At 38.1% G+C, this 13,330-nt stretch overlaps 1 protein-coding gene across 1 annotated transcript in view; it reads right to left on the bottom strand.

Annotated features, from left to right (window-relative positions):
- PREP (prolyl endopeptidase) overlaps window positions 1–13,330 on the bottom strand; it is a 120,435-nt gene that overhangs the window by 66,470 nt on the left and 40,635 nt on the right. The window contains exon 7 of the mRNA XM_046674940.1: window positions 5,904–6,009. Within this exon, the coding sequence (XP_046530896.1) occupies window positions 5,904–6,009 (106 nt within the window). The remainder of the gene's footprint in view (window positions 1–5,903; window positions 6,010–13,330) is intronic.

Raw genomic sequence — 13,330 nt, 5'->3', positions numbered from 1 at the left:
GACAACTGGGCATTTACAGCCAATGAGCAGAACGAGGTGGTCAATGGATGAAAAGTTACTAAGAGGAGACATCAGGGTAGGGGGTTTCTTGCTAAAGCAACTGAATAGGATTCTGGTGAGGGCAGGTCAAGGTAATCAGATGTCACGTGGGGGAGGGGGTGATGACGAACTTAATCAGATATCACGGGTGTTCAGATATCAAGGGTAGAGGATTCTCTCTGAACTGACTTAGTGGGATTCTTGCTACAATTGGCTGTGCAGCCCCAGCGAGGATGGGGCGCAAGGATCCCAGGTTAAGGTATCGTCAAGAAGGCGGCCCAGAGGAGCCTGACGAAGCTGTGGTCAAGGACAGAGTCTTTGTCATCTGCCAGGCACTGTTCTAGGTGCTGGGGACTCCACAGAGAACAAGACAAAGTCTCTGATCTCATGCAGCTCACAAATCCTCACACAAAGGGTGTTTGTATGGAGAGAAAGAGAAATCAGAAGAGGGGAGAGGAGCAGAAGGAGTAGAAGGAAGGGTATCAACCAAAAGCACCAGGAAGCCTGGAAACTTCTCGGGTAGAAATCACTCTTCCCCCAGAGAAAGAAGACAGCAGCTCGGAACATGTCCTGGCAGCCAGTGCAGACAGGGGTGCAATACTCTCTGGAGGGGACCTGCTTATCTGTTTGGAAAACTGCACAAACTTCTGAGGCCCAGATGATGAGCCTAGCACCATTTCTACAGAGTGGTGGACGAGGTGAGTCAGGGCAGTTACCTGCTCGGACAGGTAAAGAAACAGCCACCAGACTCAAATGTAGTTCCTGTGGAAAGGGAATGGCCCAGAGTTTGTGACAAGAGTTCATTTTATTCTTAAGTTAAAATACTGCAATGTAAGGACAGAAATGAGGTTCTCCAAAGAGAGGCAAAGGGTCAGAGGAGAGAGATCCTGCTCACGAAGCAGCAGGTAGGAAGATGGTCAGTAAGTCTGGAACAGAAATGGAAATTTACATGACAAATGTAAACAATAAAGGAATCCAGATTCACAGAGAATTATTTTTTAATTTTTATTTTTTTGAGGAAGATTAGCCCTGAGCTAACATCTGCTGCCAATCCTCCTCTTTTTGCTGAGGAAGACTGGCCCTGAGCTAACATCCATGCCCACCTTCCTCTACTTTATACGTGGGATGCCTACCAGAGCATGGCGTGCCAAGTGGTGCCACGTCCACACCCGGGATCCGAACCGGCGAACCGCGAGCGGCCAAAGTGGAACATGCACAGTTAACTACTGCGCCACCAGGCTGGCCCCTCATAGAGAATTCTTAACTCTCAAGATGCTGAGATTTTTTCCATCTTGTATTTACGTAGTTTTATTCCCCCCATGTGCTGGCTTTTTCTACAATACTAGTAGCTAATGGCCACTTTTTGTGCTTTTGCGCTTCTCATTTCAAAATACACAGGGCAGAGGTTTTCTTGGGAGACAAAGACGCCAGGAAAGTTAGAAAAGAGCTACCTAAGTGAATTACTTAGTATTCCAGACAGGCCATTTAGGGAAGCCCTAATAAGTAAAGAATTAATTTATATGAAAATGCTGATAATTCTCCCTGCCTTTAAGGTAAAAAAGATTAAAGTCACAGCAGAAAGGCTTTAGGTTAGCAAAAGTGGTATAAATTTCAACAATATAAAAATTAAAGATTTCATAACGTTAGATTTAGTTTTCAGTCACCAACTGTTCAAATTTAACTTATTTAATAGTTAACTAGCGGGGCTGGCCCGATGGCCAACTGGTTAAGGATCCTGGGCGTGGACATGGCACAGCTCATCAAGCCATGCTGTGGTGGGGTCCCACACAGCACAACCAGAAGGACCTACAGCTAGAATATACAACTATGTACAGCGGGGCTTTGGAGAGAAGAAGAAGAAGAAAAAGAGAAGATTGGCAACAGATGTTAGTTCAGGTGCTGATCTTAAAAAAAAGTTAACTAGGACATTTAGCATTTAAGCTAAATGTTAATTATTCTTCCCCTTTGTTTAAAAGGATAACAAAAACGAAGAAGCAGGTAAGGAGACAGCAAGAAAAAGATACTGGGCTGTAGTCATGGTCACCAACTAGGCATATAAACCCCTGAATTTTCAATTATCAACCTGCAGAATTAGACAATTTCCCTCTGTCTCCCACTATTTATTTTTTCACACCTATTTATGTTTTCTTTGATGAAAGGACTCTTTTCTGATTATGAATCTGGTCTTGCAGAAAACAAGTCAATACCCAGATCTGTGTTTAGAGCAGCTTTGATACCAAAGATAAACGGTTATTTTAGGGCGTCCTCCATCTCTTTTCCTCTGCTACCTAAAACCAAAGTGAGGTGAGTCAAAATAGTCCCCTTTCAGTCAAGAAAAGGAAAAAAGAAAAGACTACTTGAGAACCTACTATATGCCAGGAACCCTGCTAAGCCCTCTTGTATACATTTTCATCACTCCTCATGAAGTAGATGTTATTTGCCCACTTGCAGTTGTGGAAACAGGAAGAGAGAGAAAACAACTTTTTCAGGGTCACCAGTTATTCAGTGGTGGAGCTGAGATTAAAATTAAAATCTGATTTGAAAGTCTTATGGTTATGGTCCCAATATATCCAACCATAATTAATAGGAATTATTTAAAAAATTCCAATGATCACTATCTCAATCTGCTATTTCTCTCCTGTTATAAACTAAACATATTTAATGTCTTCAAGAGTTAAACTCACACAAGGTACTTGTTTCTTTGGAGTCATAATAATATCATTGACTTATAAGGAGCCAGCCATCAATTAAAAAAAAAAACCCAATCTCTCTAATCTTGTCTCATCCTGCTCTCTCCAATCTTGAACCCAAGTTGGAAATTGACATCCATTTCATCTTTTTTGGTACCGGTCAATCACTGCAACTGTCAAGAGCTTTCAGAATCCCAGGACCACCATCTAAAAGAATAACGACTCTGAGTTTTATATTATCCACAAATTTAAAGATAGTAAAGCAATAATTTAAAAAAGACGACGGGCCCAGCACTACACCCAGAATTTAGTGGCCATCACAGAAGAATGCTCTCCAAATTGATCCCAATCCATCAGTATGCAACTCAACAGCGTCAAATCCAGCTATCCCATTATTCACTTCAAATTCTGCTTTCTTCTTTATAGGATATTACATTATTTTCTAAATGCCCCAATGAATTCCAAACAGTGGTCAGTTTACTAACCTTATTAAAAAATGAAGTTAGGTTAGTATTGTTAAGACTTCTCTGCTCTCTTCCTCTCCACGTGGTTTTCCACGAGCTTATTGTAATGTCTTTGACATGTCAGCTTGGCTAGGCTAATGTCTGAGTTAATCAATCAAACACCAATCTAGGTGTTACTGTGAAGGTATTCTGTAGATGTGATTAAAGACCATAATCAGTTGACCTTAAGTAAAGGAGATTATCTGAGATAATCTGGGTGGGCCTGATTCAATCAGTTGAATATCCTTATGAGTAGGTTGAATACCCTACTGGTTTCAGACCTACCTAGCCAGCCCCACAATCACATAAGCCAATTCCTTGCAATAAATCTCTCTCTTTTTTTTTTGCTGAGGAAGATTCACCCTGAGCTAACATCTGTCTCAGTCTTCCTCTATTTTGTATGTGGGTTGCCACCACAGCATGGCCACTGATGAGTGGTTTAGGTCTACACCCCAGAACCAAATCTGTACTGCCAAAGCAGAGCATGACAAACTTAACCACTAGGCCATGGGGCCAGCCTCCAGTAAACCTTCTAATATATATCACCTACTGGTTCTGCTTCTCTGGTTAAATCTTGACAGATACTTTCACAAACCATCGATATCTCACAAACATAAAATACCTATAAATAACTTTAATAAGAAATATGTGGTTCTTACATAACTCTGAGAGACACAGTCTCAAATAAATGTATAGGTTTACACACGGTCCTAGTCAAATATACAGTTGGACATTCGTTTAGATCACGACAAAATAATTGTAAAGTTCCTCCAGAAGAATTAAAAAAGGGAACACTTTGGAAAATAATAATTGCTAACATTTACTGAGTCCTTACTCTGTGCTGGGCTCTTCCCTTAAACTTCACAAAAATCACCTAGGAAGCAGAGAAGGCAACAAGCAAGCAACTTAAGGAAAGACCCAGTTGGGAAGGCAAGCCAGGATCTGGATTACTTTGTAAACAGGGTCTTCCAATCTGAATGCATCAGGGCCATATAGGGTTTCTTAGGTGTTTCCCTTTCTTCTTCTTCATGTCCATCCGTGGCTGCACTATCTAGAATTTTGTTGATGAGGGCCCAGCGCACCTCGGCAGTGCCTTCCTTTTGGAATCCCAGTCTCTGGGTATCACATTCTCTTCTCTAATTCCTCACTAATGCAGCAATGATCAGCTAGGGGTGAAAAGCATATAAGGTGGGAAAAAAGATAAGGACCAAGAGGTTAGGAAGAAAACAGAGGGTTTCCTAAAGTTCAGTCGACACGTAAGTTTCATCCAAAGTATTACTGTATATGAATATGTAGATGAAGTTTTCCTTTCTATTTGGAGTAAATGAAGCAATTTGTGTTTTTTAATTCGTTAACTTGCATCTTTTAATAACAAGCCTATCTAATAATTTAAAGATATGATGAAGTCATAAAGAGAAAATGAAAGCGCTCTCTGGAGGAAGAGCACTGTAATTGGAATTTTTAATAAACTGGAGAAAGGCAATCACAGCTGTGGCTGTTGCTTTTAGCCTTGATCTTCAGAGGTTTGCTCAGCTCTATATAGACGTAGACTTGCAACTCAAGTAAATAATTCTTGGGTGGTGGTTTAGTCTTTTTAGAGAATGTGAAAACTCACGTGGATGATCTTGAGATCAAAGTGGGTATACCTTTCTTTTTTTTAAACAGGAAAAAAAAGTAGCTTTATTAAATGGATAGATATTTAACACTAGAATACATGTCGTTGACTTCATCCCGCTACATGTGTGAATGGTGCTCAGTAGTATCTAAGAATGTTAGGATGCAGATCTCGCTCAGAGAAGTTTAAAAAAGATGCAGTGCCCAATGAATAAAAACAATTTATATATTTTATCATAATGTAATATAGATTCGATACTAAGAATGAGGTAATCTAATTAATAATTAGAATGCACTCGATATTGTATATTTTGAAAATCTGTGTCAACCATCTCTAAAATCTATTTATTTTACATTAACCCAGAACAAGGTATAATTAGCTTAGTGTCCTTATCTGGGTGCCAGTATATCCCTGATAGAGTTTTGGGGCCTGGGAATTTTCAGCCCAGTAAATCGAGCAGTTGAAATCTTTAATGCTTGATGATGGTGGTGGTATGATATAAATGTTGGAAGAGAACAACATTTAAAATGAACCATCTCCAGAATTTGTAACTGGCTGGTTCTATGCTTATTATCATGATATATGAGGCTTTAGGAAGCAAAATCAGGCTGTTATTGTGCTCAGGCTATTATACGTGGCTCAGTAGTGAGGAGCCATCTCCTGACTACCTGTTAACCTGGTAAATTCTCACTGGTCTCCCATCTTGCCTGTGACAGCCTGCGCCATTACATCAAGACAGCTGTTAATGCTTTACAGACCAAAGGGCCAGCTTCTCCTTAACACTCTCCATCTGCAATACTCACAGGGCATTTTCACTCACAACCATGCAAAAAATATGGGTAAGCTCAATCTGCAGAGAAAATGCTGAAGGCAACAAAGAGTTTCATTCAATCTTCTTCATTTGATGGAATAATAGTGATAAAAAAAAATCATATGAACCGAGATGATGTGGCTGAATGGAAGAAGATTTCTTGGGAAATCAATTAGAAGATCAAAAGAATTGCTTTTTAATGGAGCTTCCTGGAATAATTATGTGTGTTTTGAAAGATAACTTACCAGTGATGCCATTGGATTCCTGCTGTAGGTCACAGTACCAGAGTCGGTTTACTGGATCACATCCCTCCCGTATTGACAACAAGACATAGCGACCATCGTCAGACAACTAGGAAGGAAACAAAAGCAGTGCAGGGGGCTGATTAGAATATATATTTTGTGAGAGCACTGTTAAATCTTAAGTAAAAAATAAACGTTAACCTCAAATGTCGTATCTTTACCCCAAACTTATGATTGGATAAGAAAGTTATATTCCACAAGCTAAAGAACATAGCCTTCATTTCCTAAAAAAAGATTTAACATATTGTGGAGATTATACATTAAATTTTAACCAACAATTGGTATCTCAGTGTAATGGGATTATGGCTGATTCAAAAAATTTTTAATCTACAGCAAGTACTTTTTCAAAAAATAAATTTATATTACTTGCTTAATAAAAAATAATAAAAGTAGACAAAAACAAAAAAACAAAAAAAAACCCAAAAAACAAACAAAAAAAGAAAGTTATAAAAAAAGGTAAACATCAGTTTTAACTTGTTTTACTCTTAATCACAGTTTAACAAAACACCGTGAAATACTTAAGCAGAAAATAACAGTATATATAACTGAACATCATGACTCAATGTGATTTTTATTTAAATTTAAAGTCTATTCTTTAACTGAACATACATGCGATCTGCCATTTTGAATATTAATATCCCTGACTGAAGTTTTGTCACGGGTTACATATTTTACAAGTTTTCTAAATGAGTAAGAATTAGCAAAACGGGCATGGATGCAAAGAAGTTCATTTGTGGTTCACACTGGTCACATCAAAAAGTTTCTATTGAACAACTCTATGCATATCTTTACTCTCCTCTATCACAAGATATCAGAGATAAAAGGCCTATGCTTCTGTGGATTTCTTTTATAGTATTAAACAGGAGAATCTTAGGTAGAAAAAGAACCTTGATACAAAATTAATGCAACAAATAATATAGTATGGTTTTGAGTTGTCAAGATTGATATATGTGTTATCAAACTAAATATATCCTTTTGCAACTAATTTTTTTCATTCAATATAATTTTAAAAATCAATCCATGTTGATATACATATATTTACATTATTTGTTTTAACTGCTGTACAGTATTCCAATCTAGGAATATATCACAATTAATGGATCTATTTTCCTACCAATAAACATTTACATTATTTCCATTTTCCTCTTTTGTGGTTTTAGTTCCTATTACAAGCAACACTGTAGAAAAATTCTTGAATGTGTTTATTTGTGGCCTTACCTAAGTGTTTCCCAGAGTATGTACCCAGAAGTAAAACTGCTCAGTGGTAGAATAGGCACATACTCAACTTTATTAGATGTTGCCAAATTATTTTCCAAGGTGGGTATACCAAGTTACATTCTTACATATCAGTGGTGTATGAGAGTTCCTGTTTTCCCACATCCTACTGTGTCATCTTGGCTAGGCCACGGTACCCAGATATTTGGTAAAATGTTATTCTGGATGTTTCTGTGAAGGTTTTTTTTGGATGAGATTAACATTTAAATTGGTGGACTTTGAGTGAAGCTGATTATTCTGCATGGTGTGGGTGAGCCTCATCTAATCAGTTGAAGGTCTCAACAGAAAAAGACTGACCTCCCCAAGCAGGCAGGAATTCTGCCAGCAGATGGCCTTTGGACTCAAACTGAAACTCTTCCCCCGGTTTCCAGCCTGCTGGCCTACCCTGCAGACTTCGGCTTTGTCAAACCTCCACAATCACATGAGCCAGTTCCTCAAAATAAATCTCTCTCTCTGTACACATATCCTGTTGGTTCTCTTTCTCTGGAGAACCCTAGTACACTTACCAACAACTGTTATTCTTTCATTTGTTCATTCAAAAAATATTTGCTAACCAGCTATTATGTGCAAGACATTTTTTCTAGGTTTTAAAGATAAATCGATGAACAAATCAGGGGTGGGGGGGAGTTACATTCTAGTGGAGGAGACACACATAAATATGGAATTATGTAGTATATTATAAAACGATAAATGCCATGTAGAACATGAACAGGTCTGGGTAAAGGAGCCAGGATGTGTGGGAGGAATTGTAGTTTTAAATATGGCAGTGAAAGTTGGCTTCATTAAGGCAGTGTCTTTCCGCTGTCTTCTGACTTGCACTGTTTCAGATGAGAAATCATTCCTTATCCTTCTCTCTATATGGAATGTGGATTTTCTTATCTGGCTGCCTTTAAGATTTTATTATCTTTGGTTTTCTGTGAATTGATTATAATTGGCTTTGCTGTTGTAGGCTGCTTGAGATTTCTTGAGCTTCTTGGATCTGTGGGTTTGTCTATTTTATCAAATTCATATCATTTTTGGCTTTTTTCCGCATATATATTTTTATGTTCCCTCACCTCTACCCTAGGACTGCAAAGACATAATGTTAGATCACTTGGTATTGTCCCACAGGTCAATGAGACTGTGTCCATTCTTGTTTCTTTTTTCCCCCCTCTTCGAGATTTAGTTTCAATTTTTCTGTCTTCGAATTCATTGACATTTTCTTTTAGAGTATCTAAACTTCTGTTAAGGCCATGAAGAGAATTTTTCAATTCAGATAGTTTATTTTCCAATTCGATTCATTGTTATATTTTCTATTTCTTTGTTTATTACATTAACATTTTCTAAAATCCTTTAAAAATTATTTGTATAATAGCTTTTAAAAAGTCCTCATCTGCTAATTCTACTAAGTGTCATTTCTGGATCTGTTCTTTCGACTAATTTTTCTCTTGGATATGTCACATTTTTCTCCTTCTTTATACATCTAATAATTTTTTTTATTGGATTCTGAACAATTTGGATATTGTCTGAATTAAAAAAACTTTTTTTGGTCTCCCTTTAAAAAGTTTTGAGGCAGTTAATTTGTTGGTGGATCAGCTCGATGCATTCAAGGCTTGTTCTTCAAGATTTGCTGGGTAAGGTGTACAGCCCTACTGCTAAGGCATGGCCTCTCTGGGCTCTTCTCTGCTGAATACCCTGGGTGTTCACAAGGTCTTTCCACTTTGGTTAGAATGTGAAAGTCTCCCAGACTTGTTAAACCTCTGGTAGTTGTCAGCTTGCAACTCCCTGGTAGTTGTTCTTAGCTTGAATCACGGAGTCTCGTCCTATGCACGCACTGCTTAATAGTCAGCCAAAGACTCTAGGGGATACCAAAGCAGATTTCTGGGACTCCTAGTGTGTGGCTCCTCCTTTTGGTACTCTGCCTGCAAATTCCAGGGGCTTCAGTCTTCCTGAATTCCAGTCTTTGGATCCTTAATTCAGTGAGATTGCAATATCCTGAGGGCTTCTTCTCCTAGTGATGGAGTCTAGAAAATGCCTCTAGGCAGAAAGCTGGGGCAATCATAGGACGGTCATCTCTCTCACAGATCACAGTCCTGTGATGCCTGTTGACAAATATCTGTAAACAGTTGTTTTGTCTATTTTGTAAAGTTTCTAGCTATTTATGGCAGGACGGCTAGTCCAGTACCAGATACACTGTCATGGCCATAAGCAAAAATTTGTCATTATGTTTTTATTTTTTAACTCATTTCTAATTCTTTTTGGGATAATTACATTTTTTAGGGCATATTATTCTGTACGCTTAAAATATATAGATGTAAGAATTAAGAAAGTAATTAATAGAGGATGAATTAAAAAGATAACACCTATAATTAACAAAAAGCATAACAATGATACATTTCCTTCTGTCTCATTACACAGTAGGATATTTTTACTGTTTCTGTTTCCTATTCCAATAACACTTCTATGAACTACCTGCAGCCTTTGGGACATGCTTCTTTTCTTTTATACAGAGGTAAAACTGTCAGCATAACGTTCACTTTGACTTGTTGCACTGCTCTTATCAAGCCCACATACACCGATTCCTGGTATCAGTGCAATGTGCTGATATCAAGCTAAATGTCATCTAAATGAGCGTGTTTGAGCACAGAATACTTACGGTTTTACTTACTAGCATAAGTTTTTAGACTTGTAGCAATTGGATTCTAGCTCTCCAAAAACATCCATCCACTTTCTATCTACAGGTTTGTTTTAAGTAGACCAGCTGTTTGTCAATCAGATTCTTTGCATTTATAAATTAATCATAATGGCTATGCATGTCTAAAATGTCCAGCGTTTTTTTGTTTGCTTTTTTTTTGGTGAGGAAGACTGGGCCTGAGCTAACATCTGTTGCCAATCTTCCACTTTTTACATGAGGAAGATTGTCCCTGAGCTAACATCTGTGCCAATCTTACTCTATTTTGTATGTGGGATGCCGCTACAGCATGGCTTGATAAGCAGTGTGTAGGTCTGTGCCTAGGATCTGAACGTGTGAACCCCAGGCTGCCAAAGCAGAGTGCGTGAACTTAACCACTACACCACCAGACCACCCTGAGGTCCAGTGTTTTTAAACACTTGGCAGTACACTGGATGTTATAAGTTAAACATCTCTTTCTCAGAAAAAGTATTTTAAAGCCAGAGTAATTTGTACCTGAAATAGAAGTGGGATTCCAAGTAAATTACAATTTTGTAAAAGATTCTAGAAAGTCTTGTTTAATTTGGCTACTGTTTCTTGTTGACTTTTTTCTGAGTTCTGAAGCAGTCTCCTTTCCCCAAAATGAATCACATTTTACTGTATGAGTTTTTGTCATAAACTACACATAATATCAAATGCCTCAGGTGCATTCTCTTCACCTTTTTCTAGGCTCCTTATAGTCTTTTCAAAGATCGTCAAACAGTGTTGGAGAAACTTCATATAAATTTCTGATTTACACTCACTCTTCTCTCTATTCTGATCCTCAATGTATTTCCAAATTGCATGTCATTATGTTTTTTGGGGGTTTTTTTTGGTGAGGAAGATTAGCCCTGAGCTAACATCTGCCACCAATCCTCCTCTTTTTGCTGAGGAAGATTGGCCCTGAGCTAACATTTGTGCACATCTTCCACTATTTTATATGTGGGACGCCTGCCACAGCATGGCTTGACAAGCGGTGCGTAGGTCTGTGCCCAGGATCTGAACCTGCGAATCCCAGGCTGCTGAAGTGGAGCGTGTGAACTTAACCACTGCACCACTGGGCTGGCCCCATATGTCATTACGTTTTAAGTGGTTCTCTCGTAAATGAACATATGACTTGATGGAGTTTTAAAAATCCAACCTAATGATCTGTATTCTGTTTTCATTAACTGTTATTGCTGATGTACTGGCTTCCACAGTCTTAATTTTGAATATTCTATACACCTTGCTTTTCCCTTTTCTGCTCTTCTTTGTACTGTTAGTATAAATTTCTTTATAGACTTTTCCACTTCTTTGACTGCTTTGGGAGTTATACAGTCTATTTCTAGTGTTTTATACATTTTCCTTAAGCTTTTCATCTACATAGCTAATAAGACAATGACCAGAATTCAGGTTCCACCTTATTTTTAAACCATCCTATATTGAGCATATCATCAGCAACCTCACTACTTTAACTTTACTAAATGCAGTAGAAAGCAGCCTCATTAATAATACTTCATGCTTTTGTTCTCTTGTCCTTTAAATAAAGACAGGATCTTTACAGCTTAGTGCTTAAAGTCATGCTCCATCGATCATGAACGATGGTCAAATCAGTTGCAATGATTCAGCCCACAGAAAGACAGGGCAGTAAAACTCACTGCATGCACCACACCAAACCTTCAATGACAGCTGTCTCAAGCACATCTAATGAGTTTTTCTCAGCATTTCTGGCTGGACTAAATAGTTGTAGCAGTTTATATTTAATCTAAGGCAGGAAGTCCTAAGGTACATCGCTGTTGGGACGCCAGTTAAGTCAGTCTTTTTCACTAAACTCTCTTCCACACAACCCAGATGTTCCATGGCCACTCAACAAATTTGCTAAACTGGAAACAATTCTGAATTTTCAAATGCGAAAGGTCTCAAATTTCAAAATCATTTAGTCATTGTCACCCCAAAGTATACAGATTAGAAATACACCTTCTTCCACTGAAATTTAATCAACAACAGTACATAATGAACCACGGCCTCACATTCAGACTATATTTCAAGGCAATTTAAAAAATGAATTTTGGAAATCATTGGGAGGGGAAGACAAAAGTCCTGCCCGTGGGAACACTTGAATCTCAAGGGAATAAAGTGAGTTTCCTGAAATCCAGATAAAAGGAAAAGAGAAAAGCAGGAGAGCCAACGGCCCCATCAGGCCTTCATGGAACAGTGTAAATTCCAGTTCACTAAATATTATTGTTTTTTCTTTAAACAATATGACATCAGCTAGAATAACTCTGTTCTCTGGAAGCAATTAATCTGATTCAAAAGCACTGACTTTTTACAACAAGGTTGCAAAAATGCTGGTCTGATCAATTATGAAGTATGTAATTCTTAAACTTGTGCTTTTCACGGCTTCCTTCTATTTTATGTCTATATTCTTTTAAACAAATTTTCCTTAAGTCAAAATGATTTTATTTCATGAAAATATATCATTTATGAAAATAAATATCAACAAAAACCAAATTCTAAGAATCACTGTAAATGAAATATTTACACTTGCTGTTATTAAATCCATTAATTGCATTCCAAACAATAGCAACAAGATGAAAGCTAGAATTATTTACCATTCTTAACACTGACAATTTTTGAAAAAAGTATTTCCCTTTAGATACAATTTACTTTGACAATCTAATTCTGTGAAGTCATTTGTTGAATTACATTTAGAGTACTCATTAAATATCATTAGAAAATGTTAATTAAGGAAGAAGACAGTAATAACGTCTGTACTGATAAAAGTTTTGGAAAAAGGAAAAATGCAGATGTACGAAGAATATGGATTCTACACATGGGCTAAATGACATCTGGAAATCCACTGGTACTTAGCGTTTTATTATCCATAACTGGATGAACCTTGAAAGACAAAAAACAAACCCAAAGGCCATCCCCTTGCTCCTGGGGGTGGATGAGGTCGGAGATGGCTACTGTCACCACAGGTGGCTGGTTTTAACAGGAAAATCTTGGTGTCAGCCAACTTTCCATATCCTTTACCAAAGAGATGATTTAGCACGTGCCACCAAACCCAGCTGTCCACTATTGGAGGAGTCAGGGCTGAGGCTGTTTTCAACCAGCATTTACTGACAGTCAGCCTGCTGCTGAAATAGATTCTGAAATGCACAGGACAGGGCCTTCAAGAGGCCATGCTCAGGCGGGAGAGACAGACAGACACGCAGACACATGCACACACTCATAAAGTAATGCTTTAGGGCAGTAATCATGAGAAGTAGGAAGCACGATGAGAGGGCAGAGGAGCATCTAACTGGGAGGGGAGCTGGGAGGAAGAGTGAGAACTGAGAAGGATTTTGGGAAGGGATGGCCCCTAAGTGATTCCTAAAGGAGAAGTAGAATTACTCTAAAAACGGTTGCTTGAATTTTTCCATTC

This window comes from Equus quagga, chromosome 11 (assembly GCF_021613505.1).
Source record: "Equus quagga isolate Etosha38 chromosome 11, UCLA_HA_Equagga_1.0, whole genome shotgun sequence".
Taxonomy (NCBI): Eukaryota; Metazoa; Chordata; class Mammalia; order Perissodactyla; family Equidae; genus Equus; species Equus quagga.
Note: the sequence above shows the minus strand (reverse complement) of the source record. Positions and strands in the feature narration are given on the sequence as shown.